Source organism: Rhincodon typus, chromosome 7, assembly GCF_021869965.1.
Source record: "Rhincodon typus isolate 14 chromosome 7, sRhiTyp1.1, whole genome shotgun sequence".
Lineage (NCBI taxonomy): Eukaryota > Metazoa > Chordata > Chondrichthyes > Orectolobiformes > Rhincodontidae > Rhincodon > Rhincodon typus.
The window spans coordinates 33,550,738-33,563,917 of record NC_063338.1 but is presented as its reverse complement, the minus strand read 5'-3'; the positions used below and the strand labels follow the sequence as shown (position 1 = coordinate 33,563,917).

General features: G+C 39.9%; 1 protein-coding gene across 1 annotated transcript in view; it reads right to left on the bottom strand.

The window, feature by feature from the left end:
- The window catches only part of LOC109918984 (collagen alpha-2(V) chain-like), a 245,325-nt gene that overhangs the window by 71,985 nt on the left and 160,160 nt on the right, over positions 1-13,180 (bottom strand). The window contains exons 22-26 of the mRNA XM_048598785.1: positions 10,139-10,192; positions 7,991-8,098; positions 6,679-6,732; positions 6,454-6,552; positions 2,466-2,519 (exon numbers count right to left, since the gene is read on the bottom strand). Of these exons, the coding sequence (XP_048454742.1) occupies positions 2,466-2,519; positions 6,454-6,552; positions 6,679-6,732; positions 7,991-8,098; positions 10,139-10,192 (369 nt within the window). The remainder of the gene's footprint in view (positions 1-2,465; positions 2,520-6,453; positions 6,553-6,678; positions 6,733-7,990; positions 8,099-10,138; positions 10,193-13,180) is intronic.

Below are 13,180 nucleotides of genomic sequence, written 5' to 3'. Positions count from 1 at the left end.
ATTTCCGATGAAGGGTCTAGGCCCGAAACGTCAGCCTTCCTGCTCCTATGATGCTGCTTGGCCTGCTGTGTTCATCCAGCTCTACACCTTGTTATCACAGTTAAAAATTTGTTTGTCAAAGCAGGAGGTACGTAGAGGGTGTATGTTTTCTGTTTCCTTTAGATACACACTTAAAGAACTTAACTATGTCATGAGAACCAACCAGAATACCAGGTCGTATATCCAGAAGAAATAAGCCAATGATATAGTGGTGAACAGACTGTGCTGTCTGAACATGAGAATGCATTCTGAATCTAATTCTTGGGAAAGACTACAGAACAGATGTTCACCAATGTGGAAGCCATTACTATTCTGCAATTTTTATCATTCTCTTTACTTCAGTATTTACTACTCTATGGGAATGCCCTGACCAGGCAGCAAGCCTAAACAAATCTGAACCTCAAAATGCCATTAATTAAGCAATAGCTTGAATCTTTGAATTGTTCAGTGTTTGTGATATAATTTATGTAATGATGTTGAAATGTAGTTCTTTGTCAATTTAGATCAAGGAATTTAGAATCCTAAAAGAGAATCATCTTAGGAAAATATGATAAAAGAAATAAATTTGATTTTACATAATACTCAATCAAGTACATGTAAAGGCTTGCTTCGCAGAACCTTTCAAAGTGTTTTGCGAACATCAGCAATGCCGCCTATGTGTGGAACTGCAGGAGATTGGGGAGATACTAAATGAGTATTTTGTATAAATGCTTACTGTGGAGAAGGATATGGAAGGTGGAATGTGGGAAATAAATAGCAACCTCCTGAAAAATATCCAAATTACAGAGAAGGTGGTGGTGGACATGTTAAAACTCATAAAGGTGGATTACTCCCTGGGACCTGATCAGAAGTACCCTAGAACTCTGTGGGAAGCTAGGGAAGTGATTGCTGGGTCCCTTGCTGAGATATCTTTATCATTGATAGCAACAGTCACTATTTAAGAAAGGTGGTAAGGAAAAGCCATGGAACTATAGACCGGTGAGCCTGACATCAGTGGTGGGCAAGTTGTTGGAGGGAATCCTGAGGAACAGGATTTACATGTATTTGGAAAGGCAGGAATGATTAGGGATAGTCAACATGGCTATGTGCATGGGAAATCTCACTAACTTGATGGAGTTTTTTGAAGAAGAAACAAAGAGGATTGATGTGGGCAGAGTGGTGGACATGATCTATATGGACATCAGTAAGGTGTTCAATAAGGTTCCTTATGGTAGAGTAGTTAGGATGTATGGTTAGTAAGTTTGCAGATAGCACCAAAATTAGACGTGTAGTGGACAGCGAGGGTTATCTCAGAGTACAATAGGATCTTGATCGGATGGGCCAATGGGTCGAGGAGTGGCAGATAGAGTTTAATTTTAGATAAATGTGAGGTGCTGCAATTTGGAAAGGCAAATCAGGGAAGGTTTTAAACATTTAATCGTAATTTTCTGGGGAGTGTTGCTGAACAAAGAGCCCCTGGAATACAGATTCAAAGTTCCTTGAAAGCGGAGTCCCATGTAGACAGGATAGTGAAGGAGGCATTTGGTATGCTTGTCTCTATTTGTCAGACCGTTGAGAATAGGAATTGGGAGGTCATCTTCTGGCTGTACAGGACATTGGTTTGGCCACTTTTGGAAGACTATGCAATTCAGGTCTCCCCTATCTTGTGAAACTCTACAGGGTTCAAAAAAATTTACAAAGATATTGCCAGGGTTGGTGGGTTTGAGCTATAGTGAGGGGCTGAATAGGGTGGGACTACTTTCCCTGAAGCATCGGAGGCTGAGGGGGTGACCTCATAGAGGTTTAGAAAATCATGAGGGACATGGATAGGTTTAAAAGACAAGGTTTTTTCTGGGGGTGAGAGAGTCCAAAACTAGAAGGCATAGGTTTAAGTTGAGAGGGAAAAGATATAAAAGGGATCTAAGGGGAACTTTGTCATGCCGAGGGTGGTGCATGTATAGAATGAGCTGTCAGAGGAAGTAGTGGAGGCTGGTACAATTACAACTTTTCAAAGGAATCTGGATGGGTACATGAATGGGAAGTGTTCAGAGGAAAATGGGGCAAAAGCTGGCAAATGTGATTAGATTAATTTAGGATATCTGGTCAGTATGGCAAGTTGGACTGAAGGGTCTGTTTCCATGCTGTACATCTCCATGACTCTTTAACTGATTAATTTTTGATTGAATCAGTAACAGTTATTGTGTAGACAAATGCTGCAGCTAATTTGTATGCAACGAAGACTCCTGTAAAGAGAGAACGTCCATTGTTAATGGTGCTGGTTGAGTAAGGAATGTTGACCAATATACTAGGAAGTATTAGTCTTCACTCAGGAATTATTCAAGGCCAATATATCAGAAGAAATGATACAAATAAAAACAAAAATAAACCTGATGATATTCTACTGATCTTCATTCCTTTCCAGCTCATTGTCTGATTTAAATACATACCGTAGCTCCAGCTTTGCCTTCTGCACCCGGGACTCCTGGGTTTCCTGTAAGTCCCTAGAATTTTAAAGGAAACTTATTACATCAATTTATTGGTTAACATTTACCATTAAAATATTCACAGAAACATAATAAGATTCAGCTGAAACCAATAAATGTGTGACTAGTTTGCCAATAGAAATCATGTGAAATATTACTTGTCCAAAAGTAATATACAAAATGCCATTATTATAAATATATTCATCACAGCCATTGATCATTGTGTCTAATTTCTGTGGCTGCATCATTGTCAGGAGTTAATAAAACTCAGTACTTGGTAAAATGAACAAATAAAACTTAATTTGCAATTTCTCAAATGTTTTCAATAGACAAAGACCTGCCTATATTGCATTCATCTTCACTCATTTATCTGATTTTCAATGCTGCTGCTTCGTATTCTTTTCCTTAATCAAATATTGGCTGCTATCCATTGCTATTATAGCTTACTAAATTGAAAAACACTGGCCCACGGACCTGCCCCCAGCAATAGTCATTTCCACATATTTTGTACATACGGCTTTTCTTCTAGCTTAGCACTTAAAACATTCCCTTAGATCTCTGAATAGTCACTTATTTCAGGAATAGCAGAAATATTAAGTTACATTTCCACAGTGATTCAGTAGGTTATGACTTTCCCTTTCCAAAGCAATAGTATTGGTCACAATCATGATTAATCAACATTAAATCGTTTACATGAGGAACACCAGCTTTATGCTACTTGCTGATCAAAATGATTGTGGAGTACAACCTGCGTTAATCCTTCTGTTGCAGATAGCCTTCCTCAGTCTGGAGTTCAAATCATGAGAGTGTTGCAAGAGTTACGTTACCTCAAGCACCTTGTTCCTTTTAACAGAGAGTTTCACTGTGGATAGAATAGCTGCTAGAACACCTGCATTAAATTCTGACTTTGGAAAGACAGGAAAATTGCAAACATGGGAGACATTAAAGTTTTCAGACATTGTACGGAGGTCTTGGATGAGAAAGTGAAAATGAAGAAATATAGTTTGTGTCGAGAGGAGCAGTATGTCTTCCATAGGCAGTCTGAGAAGACAGGCAGGGAAGTTAGATACATAAATCAATGCCAGAAGTTAGATCCTGAGGACCTGGGTGCAATGTCAGAAGCAATGTAAAGATCTCACAAGAATGCTCAAGTGAACCAATGCCAAATCCTCCCAACTGCAACATTAGCCACAGCCCTATCAGTCACCTACCATCAATTTCAGCAAAACTAAAGAGCTGATCATTGACTTCAGGAAGAGCCAAGACTTCAATGGAGCCAAGGCGGAGAGAGTTAATAGCGTCAAGTTCCTAGGAGTGACGATAACCGACAATCTTTCCTGGGCTTCCCATGTAGATGCAACAGTCAAGAAGACACAACAACACCTGTTCTTCCTCAGGCAGCTAAGGAAATTCAGCATGTTCATAAGGACCCTCATCAACTTTTCCAGATGCACCACTGGAAGCATTCTAACTGGGTGCATCACTGCTTGCTAAGGCAACTACTTTGCCCAGGACTGTAAGAAACTTCAAAAAGTTGTGTACACAGCACAGACCATCACGCAAGCCAACCTCCTACCATTGACTCCATCTACATTTATCTTTGCCGTGGAAAGGTAGCCAACATCATCAAAGATCCCTCCCACCCGTTATAATCACTTCCAACATCTTCCATTAGGCAGACGATACAAAAGCTTAAATACATATACCACCAGGTTCAAGAACAGCTTCTTCCCTGCTGTTATTAGACTGTTGAATAGACCTCTTAGATTTCAAATCTAATGTTGATCTTGCTTTTGTACATTTCCTGTAACTTTGTATGCCTCACAATGTTTAATCACCCTATGATCTCTATGTCCTTGTACGTCATAATCTGCCAAACAAAATTTTTCATTGTACTTAGGTACATGTGACAACAATAAATCAAATCAAATCAATCCCTGTCTAACAGGACACATAGCTGACAGTCAAACTTTACATCCACATCTGTCAGCTATTAAACTATGGTGATCACATCAACCAAATAGCCAGCAAGTGACTGTCTTAGTTTCTTGTTGGACAACATACAACAAGGCAGAGGAAACAGGAACTAACCAGATGGATGATAAACCCATATGCTTGTTTTGAACCACACGAAGGAAATGACATGTACCATTACCAGGTCACTTGTTGTTCAAGTTATGGGAACCGGAGATGCTGAAACCAAAGAAGATGATGGCATCCTTATACATAATCCTGTGTCTCACATCATAACCTCTAGTCATTCTACATTCTATTCTGACTTCTGTGCTATTGATAGCACAACCTTATTTTCATCCCATCCCCACATGAAAGCATTAACTTTGTATATTTTCCTTTCAGATACTTAAGACATAAGTTATGCATGTGCTGCCAGAACAAAAGGAGACAGTCATGAAGACATTTTGCCATCACTTAATTTGAAACTGGGAGGCACTGGACAATGGCACTGGTCTGCACTTAGTGAGGTATCAGGTACAAGTGGCCTATGGCTAGGTTCAATGTTAGTGGAAACATCTGGTGAGTTTGAAATGAGTCCTACTGCTGAAGATCCCAATGAGGACATTAATGAGGCAGCATTGAGAAGGCAGCCAGCAGCCAATATCATGTAGTGTAGCCAGACATCAGCATGATACAGGGCTTTGCACAAAGCTTGGAAACCTTTCAAATATGAAAGTGATGGCCAACTCTGTCAGTGCATTTACAGACCTTAGTGTGATACAGAGTGCCTCCGCTTCCATTTCAGCCCCTGCAGTTTCCAGCAGAAGTCTGAGTGTGGCAGTTGGTGCTCAGACTGAAGTCATACCAGTTCAGCTTGCTACCATGCAGGCTAAGACTGCAGAAATCATGGCTATGGATTACAGGGTACAAAACTTTCCACAGGCCATCATTATTGACAACCGATTACTAAGATTGTGGACATGCCAACCCAGGAAAGTGCCAGTGGCTCTGTGAAATATAAATCTGCTATAGTCTAGCAAAAATGTAACCTTCATGACCCAGCACTGCCATTCCACCAATGACCTTGCTTTCGCTTATCAACCAGCCAACCAGTCTGTTGCCACTGATGCCAACATGGATCATTTCCAAGATGGAACCTCTGGGTCCAGAACTGCTTGATGGTATCTTGCAAGTGATTTGCCATCACCATCACTGAAAGTCAGCAGCCTTCTGCCATTCATGCCACAGTCATTGAGGTAACACTACAACGGAGCACCAGGACAGGCAAAGTGACATTGAAGACAGGCACTAAGTAAATAGCCAATGTTTGTATGTGATATGGAATGATTTCACTTAAAAATATGGTTTGAAGAGTTTGTTTTGTACTGGCTTTACTTTTGCATCATGGGCTGACAATTAAATTTATGATCTGTCTACTCTCTGCATTGCAGGCAGACTTTCTTTGTGTACATACTAAAGGTCCTCATTACCAACACAAGCTTCCCCAGAAGTATATCCATGCGTTGCCAATATCATTTGGGCTTCAAAAAACAGCTGTCACACCCAAACAATGGTGATATGAATGCTTTACTGTATATATATTCAATTTTTGCTACACAAGATGCTAAAAGAAAATAATTTATATATCAAGCCTTCCAAAATATCTATGAACGTGTATTTCAATGTTCTGCCAAAACAGACAAACAAGACATATTTAAAATGTCAAAGAGGTTTAACAATAATTTTAAATACAACATAATTAACAGTATTAAATTTTCACTTCTGGTCTTAATGTAAATTTGCAATAGAAAAACTGAACTAAAATGGAATTCCTCCAGCAAGTTTTTAAGCCAATTCAAAATTTCCAAATCGTATTGCAATTTTTCTTTGGACATTATATTCAGGATACTTGTTTTCCTATGCTGCAGTATTCAAAATTCCCATAATGATGAAACACTGTCACACCATCATTGACCAAACTCCAGTCTGACCTTACCCTTGCTCCTGGGAGACCACGATCACCAGGACGGCCAGGGTCACCTGGAGATCCTTTAGGACCTGAAGGGCCCATTATACCACGTTGTCCTTGAGCACCCTGTTGATAGAAAAACCATATTTTTCATTAGCATTGACCATAAGTCCTTTCTAACTGTTTTTAAAATAAATTAAGCAGTCTTAAAATCTAGTAATTGTTCCATAAATATAACAAGGATCTACTTACTTTTGGGCCTGGCAGCCCATCTTGACCTGGGAAACCACGATTACCTGGAGGACCCTAATTACAGAAAGAATTTCTGAATTTAACACCAAAAGAGAAATAGAAAATGTAATTTTTAAACTCTATTTACCTTTTTTTTGTCTGAGCTCAGATCTTTAGGCAATATTTGTCTTTTGGTAACATGCCAAGCAGCTGTGCTTCACAGGTAAGCATGGGTAATGCATGACTTTGAGCACCACAGTTGATCCTAATTTTGCTCTTATCAATGCTCACTGGCAGAATCTTGCTTCATCCTTGACAGTGATTTTGGGGCAGGGACACAATTAAACAGGCTGTAACGTGACAAGGTTATTAATTCTCAGCTCCACTCCAATTAAGTCCACAAAAGGAAGGTCAGTAGTGGCCTTTCCAACCTACTGCCAATAAAAGCCCTTACGTGGCCAAATAGTACCCACTTAAGGGACTCAATGTGATGCATGTCATTTAACACATCAGTAGGGCTCACTGTGCAGGGAACATGACAAGAAAACATTGGCATGTTGTTTTTTGCAGACTGTGGTGGGAGTTGGGGGTGGGGGATAGTCGTCATTTGAAAGTACTCGTTACCTGACCAAAAGACACAAGCTCAAGCTGTGTTGCAAGACATCACTGTGAGCTATATTGGCCACTTCCTGCCAATGCACACCGGTCCCTGGTTGTTTTCATGCTTCCAGGGCTCTTGTGAATGCAGTACTGTCACCAGCCACCGTTTTGTGGGGGCACTGCTAAGCACAGAATAGATGCTGGCCTCTAAATGACTGGCAGATCTTAGCGTGCAGGATTCTACCCCCTTGGGATCCTTAATCATAGGTGAACACCCACCACTGGCTCTGTTATTGTCTTTTGGGAGGAGAAATTTGCCATCCTTACAGTGTCTGGCCTACATGTGACGCCAAGATGCTTGACTCTTGATTGCCCTCGGGGCATTTAGGAACGGGCAATAAAAGTTGGCTTGACCAGTGACAGTCTCATGCCAGGAATGAATTAAGGAATAAAAACTAGCCTGCTAATGCCTGAGTGACAGAAATGTAGCGGGCTTGCCAGAAAACAGGCAGCACAAGGTTCTCAACTGTTTCTTGTCTACCCCATCACCTCCATCCCATACCTTCCAATACAATGCAATGTTTAATCAGTTATAAACACGTACTTGAAAGCTATGACGTAAATTCTAGTTATTATTTAACTTCTTTCAAAGGGTTTTACAGGAGGTTTCAAAGATTGTCCACATTTCACTGTCACATCTCAACAATACTTGTAACTCTTCTCATGTTCTTACTCTTTCTCCACGTGCACCAAGAGCACCAATTGGACCAGGGTCACCACGAGATCCTCGCTTGCCTTCTTCACCCATTGGGCCAAGAGTTCCTTGTGGACCGGGTGGACCCTAGATGGATCAAAGGAAAATAGTAGACCAAGGAATAAGATTCAGAATTGGTTCAAATCATGTCTTTGGAATCAAAGTAATAACTTAGCCGTTTCCAAACTTATATTTTGAAGCATATTCATAAGTGTCTCCTAAGACTTAATACTTCTTGTGATATTAAAATAGGTAATTAAAATAATTCCCTACTAGTGACTTAGATAGGCAAATGTCAGGAAAACATGAAATGATACATTTGGAAGAAAGAATGATGAAAGATGGTATTCATTGAACGGTATAACTTTAAAGAGAATGCAGAAGGAGAAGATCAAATTTTACCAGCATTCAGCTAAGTGCTAATTTTTTTAGTGAATTTCATGGAGAGTTTCTCTCCACAACCCCCGATGAGTTTTCTCCCACTATCTTCCAATATTTGCCATGTTACCTATGTACCAAATCCTTATGCCATCCACTTATAATATTCTCCCTCTCGCCAGAGGCAGAAAGAAAAACTGGCCACTGGTGGGATTCCTGGCACCAGTGCCATCTTTAAAATCTGGCCGTGCACCTAGTCAAGTGCTGGTAGCCTGTAGCTGCCCTGGCACGGTTCCTGTCAATTGTCTCAGAACAAGTGAGACAGTCAGAAATTGGCCCCTGCTTTGCTGATAAAGGCCTGGAGGTCCCATTGGTTGGGGGGCTGGGGGGAGGGAGGCAGGGGGACATGGGGGTGCATGTGGTTACTGCCCATGGAATGTGCCCTGAGACACTGGTGTCCGGTGTCCATGATGGAGGGCTGCAGGGGCAAGCTACAAACTGGACCCATCGAGTTACCGCGCTGACTTCCAAGTCTGGATTGTCTAGCTGGGTGGGAGAATGGGAAATTCTATGTCAATGAGGCAAGATGTTGTAAAAATGAGGATGTTATTGCATGCTAATACATCTCTGGCTGCTCACTTGCAAGAATCTCATCACATCGTTCAACACTTTGCTAGACATTTTGCTTTCAATTAGGGAATACCCCTACTGCCGATCTCACAACAGCCACTTTGTCCAGTGGTTGCGAGGATTCTGCCAAAAGTGTTTTGCGTGCGCAAAAATGCCAAACTTTGAATGTAGCTGGAAATAAATGATACTTACAATAAACCTTCCAGGACCCTTGGCTTTGTATACACAGACATGGAGCTGAATTTAATGTGGGTAGAAATCTAGGAAGCCAAAAGCAACATCACCATGGCTGCTTCTGGGATTTTTGACTGAACACTGTGGGTATAAGGCAATTAAGTGCCTGGCATCAAGGCTCCCAAATGGAGGACTGGCAGCTCTTCAGTTCCAGCTATACCACAGAGAGCACGCACCACTCTTAGACTTCACCTGGCCTGAAGTAGCATTAGAAAGGCCATTCTGAACCTGAGGTAATTGGGGTCAGGGTCAGTGAGGTCAGTCTTGGAGGGAGGTGAGAGTGGGCAGGGTATGTTTCTGCCGGGGAGGCTGGGATTCTGTGGCCCATAGGTTTACTGATCAGGAGGCCGCATTCTCTGTACTGACCCTGAAGGGAGGTCACCAGCTTTTACAATCCTGTCTCCTTCTGCATCCCCCATCGCCTCCAAACTTGTCCTAGCTTCTGGTAGAATGCAGTGGAAGTGGGAAGAGGCCATTCTTGTCTGGGCTGGAAGACCATCCTCAACCTTCTCAATTTTGAAAATAATTGTATGACATGAGAAAAGTGTGTGGCCCCTTGCTTTCTTTTCTAATGTTACAGCCCTCACCACCTCACAATCCATTCTTCTGAGCCATGTTCAGTTTGCCAATAGAGGGCAAAGCAAGGAAGTGATTTCAGATATTTATAAATTATTGAGCCCTAACGTTTCCAGATCAGTTTGATTTTATAGATGGCTGAAGGAAAGGAGAATAAAGGAATATAAATAAAACAAAAGTGAAAAATTACTAATTTTCATTTTCGTACTTCACTTTTTTGATAGCCAATGCCTCTTCTACAACAAACCCAATAAACACTATGTCAGTATATTTTAGCTGTGGTTTATTTTGGAAGATGTTGAAACTTACAGGCTCGCCCTTAGATCCACGGTCTCCTTTGTAGCCTATTTGGCCTAGTTCTCCCTGAATGAAGAAAATAGTGTTTTATTATAACATTATTGAGCACCAGAAACATTTTATTACTAACTTCATTAAAACCATTATTTCTTCATCCACTGGCTTGTAATCGTTACTGTAATGTCCTTAATTATTCAAATTAATTATACATGTTATTCTAAAAGTATAATTATGGATTTAAAATTCTGAAGGATTTTGATAAAAGTAAACAGAAAATGTTGTCTCAGGATAATAAGAACTGCCGATGCTGGAGTCAGAGATAACATGGTGTGGAGCTGGAGGAACACAGCAGGCCAGGCAGCATCAGAGGAGCAGGAAAGTTGATGTTTTGGGTCAGGACCCTTCTTCAGAAAGTGTTGTCGCCATTATTTGTGAATTGGTGAATTGAAAGCATAGCAATTGAGTCAAAGGATATGAAAGACCTTATCATAACAGTTATGAAAGGCGATCCATTATTGCTTTTAAAAGTGGTCACATATTTTTAAAAAATACACATTTTGAAAGGGATGGAGCAGGAAATAAATGATGTTGGGAGATTTGCTCTTCTTGACATTCAACACTAGGACAATGAGGCAAAAGATCTCGTTCAATGTTCTAAGATTCCATGAAGGAAAATTAGTATAGTCCCAGAAAATTCCAACGAGGATAGTATGTTAACTCTAGCCTATTCCTTATGATGTAGGCAGCAAGCAGACATTGTATTGGTGTGTAGCACTCAAGTGGCACACATAAAGCTGGGTTGCATGGCACTCGTTGTACAGAGACATTGTTTGTGAGAAATGAGCCCGACTTAAAGTTAGGCTGGACTACTTAAAACTAACCCACACTTCTTCGCAGGCTAAACTGGCTGCAGAAGAATGCCTATGAAGAACTCAGAAATAGTACAATTGAGCAAAGGTAGGCTCAAGGTTCTCTGACACAGGACTGAAGGTCTTAAGCGGGAGATGCATAGTAAGAGGGAGCTAATTTATTCACCTGCTGGAATATTTACAATTGGGTGCAATTAGCAGACAATTGTGGCAGTGATGAACTCAGTCTGGGGGTCATGGCCAGTTTTATAGCACAGCTAGTGGTGCAAATTTGAAACCAGCATAAAAAGTGGAAACTCAATTCGCACTGGACACGATGTGGACTACAGCATCTGCAATCTTCTGCATTGGTTTGGCGAATTTTGGCTGAATTGAACAGCAACCAACCACATAACCTTACAGAAATTTCAGAACATTTACTTCTCTGTGAAATTTACACAGACAGCCCAGAAAACAATGTACTTGTTCAGATGTAATGGATGCCCCACTTTTGCATGTTATAATTTATGATAGAAAGTGTCATATACATATTAAATTTGTGTGTGTTTTGTTTGTCAGTTTATAACTTTAAATATATATGCTCACAACACAGAATGATCTTAATTATTAATATAAATATCAAGTCTTTGCATTCATGGGGTGAATCAAGCACTTTCTGAGTTTGTTCATAACCTCTCAGAGGTAGTATTTTGCCTCTTCAATGTAAATAAATATGAGCTTTACCAGTTCCAATCACCAACATTTTTCATGCACTGTCAGCTTTTCTAACATTTAATTTCCACTGCCTTTTACCCTATCATAAACTTTCACTTTTTTACATTGGATCTCCCAGTTTTCCTTCTTCAATACTTGCTTAAGACCTGTTACATCTTTAACTTCTCATTGCAAAGAAAATCAACAACCCAAGATGCTAACTATGTTTTCTACCACAGATGCCTGACCTGAGGACTTGCAGCATACTTTTATGTTTTTGTTTCCTTTAGCTTTCAGCATCAGCATTATTTTGTTTCTGAATTAGTATTTACTTTACTGCTACTTCTTTCCCAGAATTCCCACCTTCAGCAGTTCTGCTCTTGCAAATGGGATTCACTTTTGACTCCATTATCTTGATCACGTACTATTTTCTTTCTTGTGTTTGGCCAGGTTTTTATGAAAAATCACTTTCAGCCCCTTCCCTCAGCGGCTGTCTCCAGCTCTGATTTATGGAATGTGAATCCCAACTGAAATTCCATTCTTCATGTTCCACTAATGATCGAGATCTCCTGGACATTGCGTTACATCTCCATGGATTTTGAGCTTGACACTGAGCTCTTCTGCCAGCTTTGTCTCTATGCCCACTTTGACATAGAGCATCTATCCCTCTATGGAGTGGATCCTTCATGCCTGAACCTTTTCCTTTAACTTCTTCCCTCTCCTGATCACACATCAATGTAGTCTGATGGTGAAATATCATGAATTGAATGATTATTTTACTACTGAGGGATCATAATGCTACATTTTATTATTAGTTTATGCCGTACTATTTATTTTTGGTGATGTGGAGAAGTTCTTTGTTTTAACTTTAGTCTAAGAAACAGGAGTGAATTCAAAATATAACAATTAGTTTGTGTTTTCACAATACTAATGCATACAAAATAAAGAGAAAATATCACCAAATTTCATTTATACAATACTCTTTTTAATAACATTTTACCTCCAAGAGTTTTACTAACTCCTTTCTAATCACACTTCTCCAGTAGTCATGACAAATTTACCGTTAAACTAGAGTGCTGATATGGCCATTTATAAACATTTTAGACTGCATCTGGTTTAGCATTAGAAGCAATTCAGCCAGGTTTCTTTATGTAAGAAATAATGATTAGCTTATTACAAATAATGTTTACTCAAACAAATATGCAAAGAGTTTTGACAAAAATTGGTTTACACCATGCAAAGATAGATATGACTTATATTCTAACATCCTAACTTAAATTTAATATGATTGGACACATCAAACAGTATATGCAATCAAAACATATCCCATCGATTTCTCAGCAACAACACCTCAGCAGATGTCAGTGACACTGTGGGTCGCCAAACTTCATTAATGTAACAATGCTCACCTAGAGCTGACTTCAACAGCTCAATAATGCATTCCAAAAAATAGATTTATAGCAACCAAGAGAAAAAAAGGCATAAAATCATG